A 13,744-nucleotide genomic window follows, 5' to 3' on the forward strand; every position below is an offset into this window, starting at 1 on the left:
CGCATAACCTCTTGTTCACCATCATCGCTCCGGCAATAGTCGTGATTGCATGCATGTAGTACATGTAGTTACACGATATGCTAGTAATCATAATTGCAAAAGAATGCTCTCCTTGGCTCGGCAGCTATCCTGCGTACGGTCCTTGATTCGTAATTTAGAAAAGCGATCCTGTCAGCTTTTCTATTATTGTGTTCACATGGCGCTACCTAACGACACCGCTATTCAGACACGTTGTCTACGTAGCTACGTAAGTTTCTACGTAAGATGCTCGGTACCTGGTCCTGGAGCAGGGAGCTGCTCCATGGCTCCTACCATCGCGCGGCCGGCCGCATGCGTGTGCATTGCAGACTTTTTGTTGTTGCCTTTTCGGATGTGCATGCACGAGGAACTTCCTTCTTTGGAACTGCTTCTTGCATGAGCTGTTTCGGATATTTTGTCTCATGGCCTGACTTACTTCGTTTCGGCGCTGCTGAGACCTCCTTTCGCGGAATATTGCTCAATGACAGGTGAGTTGACCAGTTTCCTTTGATTCATTTGCTTGTGTTGACTCTTTCATTTACGAAAAGGGTGCTGATTTTGGGCGGAATGCAATAAATAATGGAAAAGCTGACAGGATCTCCTTTCTAAATTTAGCTTTTCCGCTGCCGAGGCCTCCTTTTACGGAATACTCGATGACAGGTGATCTCTGAGTTGACCAGTTTCCTTCGATTCATTTGCTTATGCTCACCCTTTCATTTACGGAAACGTGTGCTGATTTTATTCGGATTTAGATCCATTTTTATCTCTTTGCCCTTGCCTACAGTGTGCGAAGAACGCGAGGTCACCTTCTTGACGGTAAGGCTTATGTTGCTGCTGAGGCTTAGATGTGTTGTCGAAATACTCATGTTCATTGTACATTGGTACGTTACAAGTAAGGCACTGGTCAGTGGCATACTATAGTTGGCAGTTCCCAATCTGGAGGGAAAGGTTCAAGGACCCATTGACCGAGTATGCAAAATAAATTCGCATATCAGGGAAAATCTCCATTATGGAGAGGTTCAGTGACTTATTTGCTTCATACGAAACAAGCCAATGGGTACAGTCTCGTCTCGTGAAAATCTCGTACTTGTATGATTGGATTTGTTTACTCGAGTCTGGGCTGTTTGATTTGTGAGTACCGCCGAGATAGACCCTTTGCACAGCGTACGCATTATGTCATCATTATCATGACGTCAGGGACCCGTGCTAGGTTGGAAGCAACTTGGGACATGTCCCATCCTCGATTATAATAAATTATTATTGTTTTCAAATTGATATTAGAGTTTTCTTCCCCTTCTTCTTGCGCTTGTTCCTTGCCAAGCAGTCCGCTTTTTGCATTTCTGTAGTCTGTGTCCATTGTGGTGATGGGTATATGTTCTATTGCCCGCTGTACGAAGCGGACGGGTCGAGATAAAATCAAGAGGTTTTCTCTTCCCAATGTGAACTCGAAAACGAAAAGTGCTGACATCGAACTGGTCAAGGAGAGGCGACGGCTGTGGATTGCAGCGATAGCCAGAGCAGACCTAGTTGGGAAGACATTGGATGATGCTCGTGTTTGCAGCGATCATTTCATTTCCGGCCGCCCTTCTGAACTCTGGGACAAAACAAACCCAGATTGGGTTCCTTCGAAGAATTTGCCTGGTCCTGGCAAAAGGAAGGCGAGTGAGGAGCAGGTAGTGGAGCGTTATGCCCGTCGCAAAGCCAGACAGAGAGTGGAGGAGGCCCATTCAGAGGCTGCAGCGTCATTGGATGTCAATGATCCGCCACATCTGTGTGATGTTGGCGTTGCCTCGTTACAACCACCACCATCACCTGATGCTGGGCCTGCTGCTTTAGATCTGTCACCGCCACATGATGTTGATGATGAGAGTGACGTCCTTGTGGAGGAGAGCATGGATTTATCCAATTTTCCACCTGGCCAGCTGGTTCAAGAGCTAGACTTTTCTGAAGAAGGCAGTAAGGACACCAATGACAAATGCGTGGGGACGTTGTTATCTGGTGATGATATAACATTTGCCTTTCAATCTTTAACGGAAGCCACCTTCTCACCTTCTTCCCTCCATGCTCCAACGGCTAGCTTCAACAACTTGGACGTCCAGGTGCAGCTGGCCAGGCTATCTACAGAGAACAAGGGCTTGCAAGATAGGCTGACCAAGCTGACAGCGGAATACAAGGTGCTTGAAGGCAAATTGGCCAGTCACGCGCCGTTCACGCAAGCCAAGTTGCAAAATGATGGCGATGTGCGGTTCTTTACGGGTTTGCCAACCTTCGAGATGTTACTGGCTGTGTACGAGCATGTGCGTGAGGGAATGCCAGACTCATTTGGCTGTGCCTTGTCCCCGTTTCAAGAGATGGTTGTTGCCCTTGTGAAGTTACGGTTGGACTCATCATTACAAGACCTGGGCCATCGGATGGGTGTATCGGCTGGCACCATTTCCCGCATTCTTACCAAATGGTATACAGCCATGGACCGTCGACTATCACATTTGGTTGTCTGGCCAGGGAGGGAGGAGCTACAAGCGACAACACCAGTTTGTTTCAGGGAGGCGTTTGGCGTGAAAGTGTCATCAATCATCGACTGCTTCGAAGTGTTCATAGACAGGCCTTCAAACTTGTACACCCGTGCCCAGACATGGTCGAACTACAAACAACATAACACAATTAAAGTGCTGATTGGGATCACCCCGCAAGGTGTCATCTCCTTCATCTCCGAGCCGTGGGGCGGGCGCGTCAGTGACAAGTATCTAACCCAGCACTCTCAGTTCTTGTCAAACCTTTTACCTGGAGACATTGTCCTTGCAGACCGTGGCTTTGACATCCAGGAGCTAGTTGCCGTGCAGGGAGCCAAGCTCCACATCCCAGCGTTCACAAGGGGTAAGAAGCAACTGTCGGCCGATGATGTGCATACCACCCGCAGCATCGCAAACGTGCGCATCCACGTCGAACGAGTTATTGGGAATCTCCGCAAGAAATATTCTATTTTGCGAGGAATACTGCCGATTGATTTCCTGCGTAGTCGCTCTGGAGATGACCGACCTTTGATTTGCCGTATCATTCCTGTATGTTGTGCCCTGACCAATCTCTGTGATTCGGTTGTGCCTTTCGAGTGACTACACCTGTTGCCTGCGCCGATGACCCGTTTCGACTTCACTTGACTTGTCCACGGAGACGGTGGAGAGCCCGAACGTGATGGCTGTAGAGTGTGTGTGTGTGTTTTGTTGTTGCTGAAATCACAGTTGTCCTTTTTACAGTTTCCAGATTTGCAAGTTACCTTCATTGTAATGACACTGCCATATCATGATCTTTTTTCGCTTCACTTGATTTGTTCACGGTGACAGCGGAGACACCGAACATGTTGGCTGTGGGCTTTTTCCTCTGTTGCTTGTATCTTCTGATCTTATCCCGCAATCTGAGAGCTGCCATGCAGTCCCGCAGATACAGTTTGAAAAAATTTATAACGATTTACTCGTCTTGTGTCCCACATACATGTACAGTCAACATTGGTTACAACGACATGCCTCCGGGCCTCAAAATCGTGTCCCTATATCCGCTGTATTGTTAGCTTGTGACAATACACCAGGGGCTTCTTAGCATGCAGCAATACCTACTTCTCGCTTGACTTCAATATACAGCAAGCAGAGCATGGGATATATTTTCACTCCCTGCATGGTTGAGACCAGCAAACACAATGCTTTGTGAGGTAGTGGTATTGTATTGGACTGGGGAACAGCCAAGGAAGGATGCCGCTTTTACGGACTAATATTAGCAGATGTGGAGAGATACTTGTACAAAACTACTACTCGTACGTCAGGCAGGCAAAGAAGAAATCAAATTTAGCAAAGAAATTCAGAAAATCAGAAAACATTCGCGTTCATGCTCTCCACATTCTCAGGTTATAAACAAAAACATCCTACTAGACTAACTTGTAATGGTCATGCCCGCAGTACAGTAGTTAGGGGCCAGGCAGCCAAGAGAGTACTGTGTCACTGGGGTATACAACCGGAATCCTTCTTCATAAACACATACACACACCCGTTACTTGCCCATTGCAACAGCAATGATAGCGAAAAGCTGTTCGTTCATCGTGCGTACAGGCACACACGCACGCACACACACACATGTGCACACACACACACACGCGCGCGCGCGCGCGCGCACACACACACACACACACGCGAGCTATATATGCTAAGTTCATTTCCAGTGGCAAGGGAAACTATAGTGGTTAATGAGTGGCACTACCACCATAAATAACACAAAATGACGAATACGTCAATGACTATAAAAAGGGGTACGCTGTATAACAGCAAGCACACAGCTTTCCATCCTCATCAGTCGTACATATATGATGAAAGTGGTGACCACAGCGGCAAGGACGAAGATCTAAAGAATAGGAGCATCCACTCTTGCAGCAGGCCTTCACCATTGACGGCGAATGAAGTGCCAGACTCGACGCCATCGGATACTGGACTTGGGCGATGCTCGCAGCTGACTGAAGAGAGAGGCTTTGCGTCGTCATTTGGACTGTCGAGGAAGATGTGGCTTCTCTGGCAGGCGACAACATTGGTGGTGGTTGTTGAGGGCCCATGGTAGTGCCAATACTAAGACGAGCACCCTTGGACGTATACCATTTCCCAACGAGCTCTGGCAAGATGCACCCAAAGAAGAACTTCTTCGCCTTTGTAATGAAGTCCTTCCAGGCATCACAGTCCGGGTAGATGCGTTCAACATGTAAATCATTCTTGCCATCCTCACAGAAGAGGCACAAACACAAATCACAGAAATCTGCTCCCGTAACATACAGCTGGGTCTGGATTTGCAAATAATAAGCGTGAGTCCGCTTGAGCTGTAACTTGCTCCCAACCATTTCCAGGCAAAACTTCTTGTCCTGGGAAGCCGAATCCAATGGAGTCCCCCGATGAGTATAAGGGCACTTCACCTCCACCAGACCGGATCCACAACAATCACATTGGACAATGCCATCCGGTGAGGCAGCGATGAATGGCAGCTCCTTGCTGATGACTAAACCAGAATCAGACACCTCGAAATTCATGTGATTGGCAGATATCATAGCAGTGTACCGCTCCCGTGCAGGGCCTTCGTGTTCTTGTCCCCAGCGTGTAGAGGGAGCACCCTTTGGCAGAGGATCGGGGTAGCATATAGCCTGGATGAGGCTCCTGGATGGAGACTGCGCAGATGTGTGACATATATCATACATTCGGGAAGCCGTCACACGGCCGGCTCTTTGTTCAAACCACACTCTGCTGCCAGATTGCATCCTTGTAGCTGTCTCAACAGCTGCCACTTCCCTCTCGCTTATGTCCACATTACTCTGTGCACACACATCAAGAAGCTGCTCATGGCTCATAGCGAGGCATTCCTCTTGATAAAGGCTATTCAGTGGCTTCGGGAGGGTGGGTGAAGTTGATGCTGGTACATAACCTGATAGGAAAGGCTTGATGACGGACAGGACGGCGGGCTTCGTTTTCAGGGACGCAAGGTTCTTATAGAAGCACTGCTTCTCGGCGTCTGAGGGTAGCTTCACACAGAGGCGCTTTGGGCTTGGGGGAGGTGACACATCTCGATCAAGTGCTTCCTGCCTCTGCTGAGGCGACGAGAAATCAATGTCTGCTACCCTGGCATACTCCATTTCCTTCTGAAAGGTTGGGACCTTCCACTGGCATGGCACTCCAGTTACGGTCGCGGCGGGTTCCTTATGCCGATGAACAGCCTCCAGGAAAAACAGAGTAGCAGCAACATGTGTGCACGTTTCTCCCAAGCCTGCCATACAGTTGCAGTGCGCACAGCAGACAACACCATCGGGGTCTGTGATAAGCCAACAGTGTAGTGGTGTTTCGCTGAACCTTTGTGAGTGACGGACCTGTGAGAGACATGGAGCACATGGAACACATGGAATGCACGTTCATCACTCACCAACAATTTGGAATAATTTGTACATATGCATACTGAGAAATATAGCCCTGGACATGTCCGCAAGAAGGGTATAGTAAGTACTACGTCAAGTCACAATCTCATGGCACAGTAAGTGGCGCATCTAGTACATGTGCTGAAATTTGTTTATCAATTATTCCCCTATAAGTTCAAAATTTGAACCACTTTCATACACACATACTAATCAGGAGTAAATAGCCAACTCAGCAGATTCAGTTTTGTCAGTTCTGCCATACTAGTGTTACCGATGAAGAGTGATTATTTATTGTGATGAACAAAACTCTTACCCGTGCTACAGTGACATGTTTCCCGCAGCACTCGAACGACTTCACTTCCTTCACCCAACCTGATACGAACTGGTTATATGCGTCAAGGCCCTTCTTTGCTTTAAACTGCTTTTTGGAGCAGAAATTCGTTTCATGGACCAAGTAGGACATAAGGTCAGACATTTCCACACACGGCTCAACAGGTTTCGCACCACGAGGAATGCCCAGCATTGGGTCGAATCCAGAAAGCAAAGACAATTTCTCTTCATATCGTTTCTTCCCAATGGAATCCAATTTCTCGGCATACACAGATAACTTGGGGGTAACTACTGGCTGCAGTGGGTCAGATGAGACTACAGGCTCCGTGTCCATCATAACAATCAATACAGACCAGTGGTAGAGCACGATGAAAGTGAAAATATGGACGTCAAAGTGGCATTCTCAATTGCCAAACATTCAATCTCCTTCACCATGTTCACGACATGTCCCATTTTGAAGAAACACCGTGCACGTGACAATGGTGAGTCATGGGTATGACGCGTGGCGTACAAAACGCAGCCTTTTTGGCCGCATATGCAAAGGGTCTATTGCACTGCCCCAAATAAAGTTGCGTGCCACCAAAGCAAAACTTACGATCTGCAATCTGTTTGTAGTACCTGCAAGAATGTGCTGTACATGTATCGTACTTTCTCTGTTGCTGTTTCAGTTGCCGTCATGTTGCTAAAGAAAGGTTCAGGGACTCATTTGTTTCATACAAGACGAGTCGGTGTGGCTTAGAATCTTTCGCTGTAGAAAAATCTATTCGTATGTCTATTGGAGAAATGTATTCACTGGTTTTAATATAGGTTAAGACAAACTCACAGAATAAATACAATCGGTCCCTTGGTGTTCGTCCTAAAGAGGTTCGACTGGATATCATTCATACTCACGGCAAAAGATGTGTAACATTTTATTATTATGGAGTGCCTTGTTTATCTCTCAGTACCTCCAGGGTACCCTGTAAGAAGGCCTTAGGCCTGCGGGATTGTCCCATCAAAAATTTGACAATTTGATAATAATGACCTCCAACCTCCAATGGCCTTGCCCCTTTTATCCTCAGGATCAGTGTAGTTGTTGGAACGAGGTACCGGCCTCAACAATGTATTTGTTTACATTTTAATACATGTTTATTGTTCCTCCTTTGCTGTGTTGTTTTAGAAAATCGTGGACTAACAGTTTGAAGTCATTGAACTACTTCCAAAAGTTGTATCGACATCAACAGGATTACGGTTTCAGTGCAATATGATGCAGGATGACCTTATCACGATAAATCATGATTATAAACAATTATAAACACAGAATCAACAAAAACATCTGCGACACGCACCTGGCTTCATTTCTCAAGTAAATCTGATCGAGGGTGGGGAAATCTGAAATATCTGAAAGGCAAGACAATTTTGTGACAGTCATGAAATTCTGCAACAGCAACATGCACAGAATGACCTGCGTATAAAAAAAGTATCACCACCACTAACCACATGCCTCCCCAGCAGAAGAACACGCATTATGGTAGCACCATTTTCTGCAAGAAAAGGCTTGCACATCAATGATTATCGCCCATTTGTTCGTTCATGCTTAACCTTTCTAGGGGCTCCCGTAAGAAGACCATAGGTCTGTGGGAAACACCCTAGTAAAATAAATATAATAATAATAATACTATATACAGTCAGAAAGTGCAACAACTAGGCACAAAACTGACAGAGTACTGAGACATTCGACGTCCTGACACCTAGCTTCAACACATCTCCGTAGCGCTAACCGACAGCCTTCCAACTTGGAAGGTTCAAGGTTATGGAAATAATAATAATAATAATGCGTATTATACGGTATTGATATGATGTGAAGGCCATCATTTACGTAAGGGCATTCCATTGATTGGTGACAGAAAAAAAACAAAAGAAATTATAGCAATAAAAACTGCTTTATGGCAGCTTTCTAAAAAAGTTATTGTGTTCTAGTCCTGGGTCCGGCAAAGGCTATATAAAATTTATAAAATTGCTTCCAAACGTTTAAACTGGCTTGGGCTCCGTCTAAAAAGTAAGACATTATTACGAAATGTGATTGCCGAAAATTAAAATTTCACACAAAACCTCACAATAATCACACACAGGATGAAAAGCTAGAAGACCTTTTCCCTTCTATTCGTGATCCTCTTTCCCATGCATGCGTGTTGGTGCAGTACAAGTACAGTGTCAGACTAAACATGTGTTGAAAGCAGTATTTGATTGTCAAGTGTTGTGATTATTGTGAGGTTTTGTGTGAAATTTTAATTTTCGGCAATCACATTTCGTAATAATGTCTTACTTTTTAGACGGAGCCCAAGCCAGTTTAAACGTTTGGAAGCAATTTTATAAATTTTATATAGCCTTTGCCGGACCCAGGACTAGAACACAATAACTTTTTTAGAAAGCTGCCATAAAGCAGTTTTTATTGCTATAATGCTTCTGCGATGGGTGGTGGAGTTCTTTCGGTCCCATTTCCCTCCAGACCCTCTCGTGTTTCCTAGGATCGGTATTTAAGAAGACATGTGCTTCTCTCCGTTGTTTACCTACCATCATGGTCCCACCTTTGGCTGCTGGATCATTACGGTTAGGCCGGTGAGTGCCAATCTTCGGCCGATTGCGGATGGATAAAGAGTATAATTGCAGACGTCCCTCTTTAATCCAGCACTTTATAAACCATGCAGCACCCTCTGGCCTCTGCAAACCAGCATGATTTCGAGTAGGCAAAATGTCCTCTTCACGCACATAATCATTGCAGCAGTAAATCACATTTCTTTTTCATGTATACAGTCAACAGGCGTCGCTTATAACGACAGTCAGCGGAGCATCAGAAAAGTGTCCTTATTCGCGAAGTATCGTTATACCCGAAGTCTCATTATATGTTTTCAGTTGGATGGGACTTTGTTCTGGGCATGGAAATTCTGTCGCTATTCGCGAATTGTCGTTATATCCGCAGTCCTTATTAGCGAAGTTGACTGTATTATCGTGTACATGTATATAATCACATGTGTACTGTCAATCCGTTTTCTGTACCTCATCCTCGCCCACTTACTGAGGTGTGGTGAGCCCACGAGTGGGATCATTCAAGTTCCAGGTCCATCCAGAGTTTGGGAATTTGGGGGAGGGGGGTTGTCGGCCGCTGGGCGGCTCAACAGCATCATCTTTCCAAGATCCCTTTTGAATTCCTCTCCCGGGGACCCATGTGACCAGTTTCTGGCAATGAGCAAGTACATGTGTCATTGTGTATGTGTGCGTGTGTCTGTGTGTGTGTGTGGGGGGGGGGGGGGAGTAGTAGTAGTAGTAGTAGTAGAATTTATTATTTTGATAGGGAAGGCCCTACACATACTGGCCAACCCTCCCGGTTTTCCCGGGAAAATCCCGGGAAATCCACACTACTCCCGGGGTCCCGGGGATTTCAAGCAAACTCCCGGAAAAGTCACAGTTTTGTCTGATACAGGATTTTCCTGAAAATTCCATGGATTCTCCTCGAATGTCCCGGTATTTTCAAAAATATGTACGGTGCCCACTCGTACTTCGAACCAGGGAGTAGTACTACTCTCTGCTTCGAACTGTGCACGGCACTTTCAAGATCTGCACTGACTGGCGGGTGCCGACTGATCGAACTTTTTGATCTATTTTTTAGGTTTGGTTATATTATTATACTATCACCGACTGATCGAACTGCACTGCATGCAGGGTCGAACTGCACTACATGCAAGGTCGAACTGTGCTGTACGAGTACGCAGATCTGCAGAGTCGAACGTTTTTTTTTGGCTGGAAAAGCTCCTTTTCACTTGTTTTTGTGCCATCCAGGGATTTTGAGAGAAATCCAGGGATTCTGCATGTCTTGTCAAGGGATTGAGATTTTGGTGGTTGGTCAGTATGCCTACAGACGTTGCCGTCTTGTTACAGGGAACCCTAAGTGCTCTTTACAGAGCGAAACAAAAACGGATAGATGCTCAACCTGACGACACGAGACAGGCAGAGAATTCCACCTATCAGCGCCAAGGAAAGAAATGGAGAACATGCCATATCTAGTGGTAGCAGCGGGCAAAGAAAGTGAAGAGAATGATTGCCCTCTAGTGCGCCTCTCGGTGCAAGTAGCAGCTGACTGGAGGGTGAACATTGAGGAAAGAAGAGGACTTGTAAGCTGATGAATACAGCGGAAAACAAAAATAAAAAGCCTCAAGTTGAGACGAGGGAGGGGGGTGCGTGCGCGCATGCAGGTGGATGCCCCGTGTGCATGTGTGCGCGTGTGTGTGACGACCGGGGAGTCGTAAAATTATAATTTTCACGACTTCCTGGTGACAACGTACATGTACTTGACACGATCGAAAAAGAAGAAGACGGAAGGACAGTTTTCCGTCCAGAACCTGATCGATCAGCCTCAAATAAAGGGGAGGGTACAATCTTTGAAGACCGGCTGGCTGTCGCCTCACATGCACAGTGTAGGCGGAAAGGGGGAGGGATTCGTCCGCACCCCCCCCCCCCCCCACACACACGCACTTTGGCTCCGTGCTTGGAATATAGAGCTGAGAGCTATAGCGCTAGAGGCCTACACTTCTTTTTTAGGCCAGGGCCGGGATCGCCAGTATCTGGGGCTTTTTGAATTTGAGCTTGACTTTGAGGAGTGACCAGGTGCGTACCGGTGACGACTCATATCATCCGGCCAGGGCAGGTGCACGCGTGGGCGGCAGGCATACATGGCGGTTTCCTACAACAGTACAAGCCTCCAATTTTCGATTTTGACAGCATGTGGGTTATGGTTGTAGTCAGGAGCACTACGCGTCCTCGCCTTGTAACATGCTGTCAAAATCGAGTCAAGTAGTCAGGATTGACTACAACCATAACCCGGTTGGCAGAGTCCCGGTCTTGCGACCATTTGAACCGGGAAAACCCAGGTTCCGACCTGCCTGGCCTGTGGCGTCTCCACTCAGTCACAGGACCCCGGCAATCAAATTTATTGTTTTCCACTGCTTTTCTCATTATATTTTATCGTTTCCTTATTTGCATTGCACGCCGTACTAACGAGTTGCCCAAAGTGTCAACCGCTGGTACTACTACGCATTTTACGGTAACGTTGTACCGTAGCGCATCATCCCTTTTACGGTTGCCATTTTCTTCTCTCCTCTTTTAGGGTTTTCTCTCTTGGTCCTAGTTTTTCCCTTTCAGTTACTCAAGAACTCCTTCCAGAATAACAATGCTTTTTCTCCTCTCGAATTTAGTGGTCTGAGGTCGCGAAACCGTCTAAAACTCCCGGTTTGTTACCTCATTATCCCACATTGGTGACCACTCTCCTCCAAGGCCGTCCGAAGGGCAAGTTGTCTCCTGTGGTGTTCGATGCCAACGCTATGCATGCATTTGCCGAGGCCAAGTCTGCTTTGGCTGCCACCACTCAGCTCCATCATCCACTGCCGGACGCAGAGCTCAGCCTCATGGTGGATGCCTCCGATCATGCCGTTGGTGCTGTATTACACCAAAGCGTGGGCAGCGATCCACAGCCCCTGGCCTATTTTTCCAAAGTCCTGAAGCCAGCGGAGACCCGCTACAGTACGTTCGGCCGGGAATTGTTAGCTATCTATTTGGCCATCAAGCATTTCCGGCACCAGCTAGAGGGTCGTGGTTTTCACGTATTCACTGACCACAAGCCACTCTGTTTCTCTTTCTCCTCAAATTCTTCAACCTACAGCCCGAGGGAATTACGTCATTTGGCCTTCATCTCTGAATTTACCACCGACATCCGACATGTCAGTGGTGCTGCCAACCCTGTTGCAGATGCATTATCTCGGCCCTCTGACGTCTGTACAGTGGTGCCTGCTATCGACCTTGCTACCCTCGCCAATGCTCAGCAATGTGACCTAGACTTGGTCAAGCTCCGATCTGCCCCATCTCCTGGCACTTCTATTCAATGGTCGTGTCGCTACGTCAGCCCTGATACGTATCTGCATGGTGACATCTCTACCGGTTCTTTCCGTCCGTATGTACCTGCATCTCTCCGTGAAGCTGTCTTCAACCATTTGCACAACCTTGCTCACCCTGGTACTCGCTCATCAGTACGTCTCCTCACTGATAGCTATTTCTGGCCTGGTATACGCAAGGATGTCCGCGAATTCACCCGCCGTTGCTTAGCTTGTCAGCAAGCCAAAGTTCACCGTCACACCAAATCTAGCCCTTCCCGGTTCTTGACTCCTGGCGAACGGTTCTCGGTCGTCCACATTGATCTCGTTGGCCCTCTACCATCATGCTCCGGTTGCACATACTTGCTTACGTGTATTGACCGCTACACTCGGTGGCCAGAGGCATTGCCAATACCGGACAGCAGGACTCCAACAGTCGCCCGGGCTTTCCTGTTGCATTGGATCGCCCGATTTGGTGTCCCTGTCACTATCATCAGCGACCGCGGTGCCCAGTTTGAATCGTCCCTCTGGCAAGAGCTCATGCAGCTTCTTGGGTCTACTCGCCAGCGTACTACATCCTATCACCCGGCTACCAACGGCCTAGTGGAGCGTTTTCACCGCCACCTCAAGAGTGCCCTGATGGCGCGCTCCGGCACCCAAGCCCCATCTGAGTGGTTCAATGACCTGCCCTTCGTCCTGCTTGGTATCCGTACCTCTGTCAAGTCTGACCTCGAGTGTTCTGTGGCAGAAATGGTTTACGGCTCTTCCCTACGTCTTCCAGGCCAATTCCTAGATGCGGCACCTCCGACCGCTCCCATGTCACCGGCCACATTAATCCAGCAGTTGCGTAGCGCTTTATCCACTCTTCGTCCCGTTCCAACCAGTCAGCGCAGCAATCCTGTGCCGGTCTTTGTACCAATGGAATTGTCTTCGGCCTCGCACGTCTTTATCCGTCGGGACAGTGTCCGCAAGTCGCTACAGTTGCCATACGATGGGCCGTTTCCTGTGCTGTCTCGCTCTGAGAAATACTTCACTGTTAAGGTCAATGGTCGCTCAGACACGGTCTCCATTGACCGCCTCAAGCCCGCATTTGTGTGATTTCCGCCTCATCGCTGGCGCTGAATTGCCTTGTTTTTTTGTTTGTTTTTTGCGTTTGCCAGCTTTCGCGTGTTCTTTCCTGTTTCTTGGTTTTTTCACTATGTTTCCTCTTTTGTTTGTCCCGTTCACCGCTCAGTTTTTGCTGTATGACTTGTTCACTGGTGGGGGAGTAATGTGGCGTCTCCACTCAGTCACAGGACCCCGGCAATCAAATTTATTGTTTTCCACTGCTTTTCTCATTATATTTTATCGTTTCCTTATTTGCATTGCACGCCGTACTAACGAGTTGCCCAAAGTGTCAACCGCTGGTACTACTACGCATTTTACGGTAACGTTGTACCGTAGCGCATCATCCCTTTTACGGTTGCCATTTTCTTCTCTCCTCTTTTAGGGTTTTCTCTCTTGGTCCTAGTTTTTCCCTTTCAGTTACTCAAGAACTCCTTCCAGAATAACAATGCTTTTTCTCCTCTCG

The 13,744-nt window shown here is 47.4% G+C and overlaps 1 protein-coding gene across 1 annotated transcript; it reads left to right on the forward strand.

Annotated features, from left to right (window-relative positions):
- The first annotated feature begins 1,382 nt into the window (after positions 1-1,382).
- On the forward strand, positions 1,383-3,128 carry LOC135813447 (uncharacterized). The gene has a single exon (XM_065326542.1). The coding sequence runs from the start codon at positions 1,383-1,385 to the stop codon at positions 3,126-3,128; it is 1,746 nt and encodes a 581-aa protein (XP_065182614.1).
- Positions 3,129-13,744: the final 10,616 nt, after the last annotated feature.

The sequence above is a fragment of the Sycon ciliatum genome, chromosome 4 (genome assembly GCF_964019385.1).
Source record: "Sycon ciliatum chromosome 4, ocSycCili1.1, whole genome shotgun sequence".
Taxonomy (NCBI): Eukaryota; Metazoa; Porifera; class Calcarea; order Leucosolenida; family Sycettidae; genus Sycon; species Sycon ciliatum.

Bases quoted from the DNA above. Each gene is read 5' to 3' on its own strand.
- LOC135813447 (XM_065326542.1), top strand. From the start codon at position 1,383: ATGGGTATATGTTCTATTGCCCGCTGTACGAAGCGGACGGGTCGAGAT.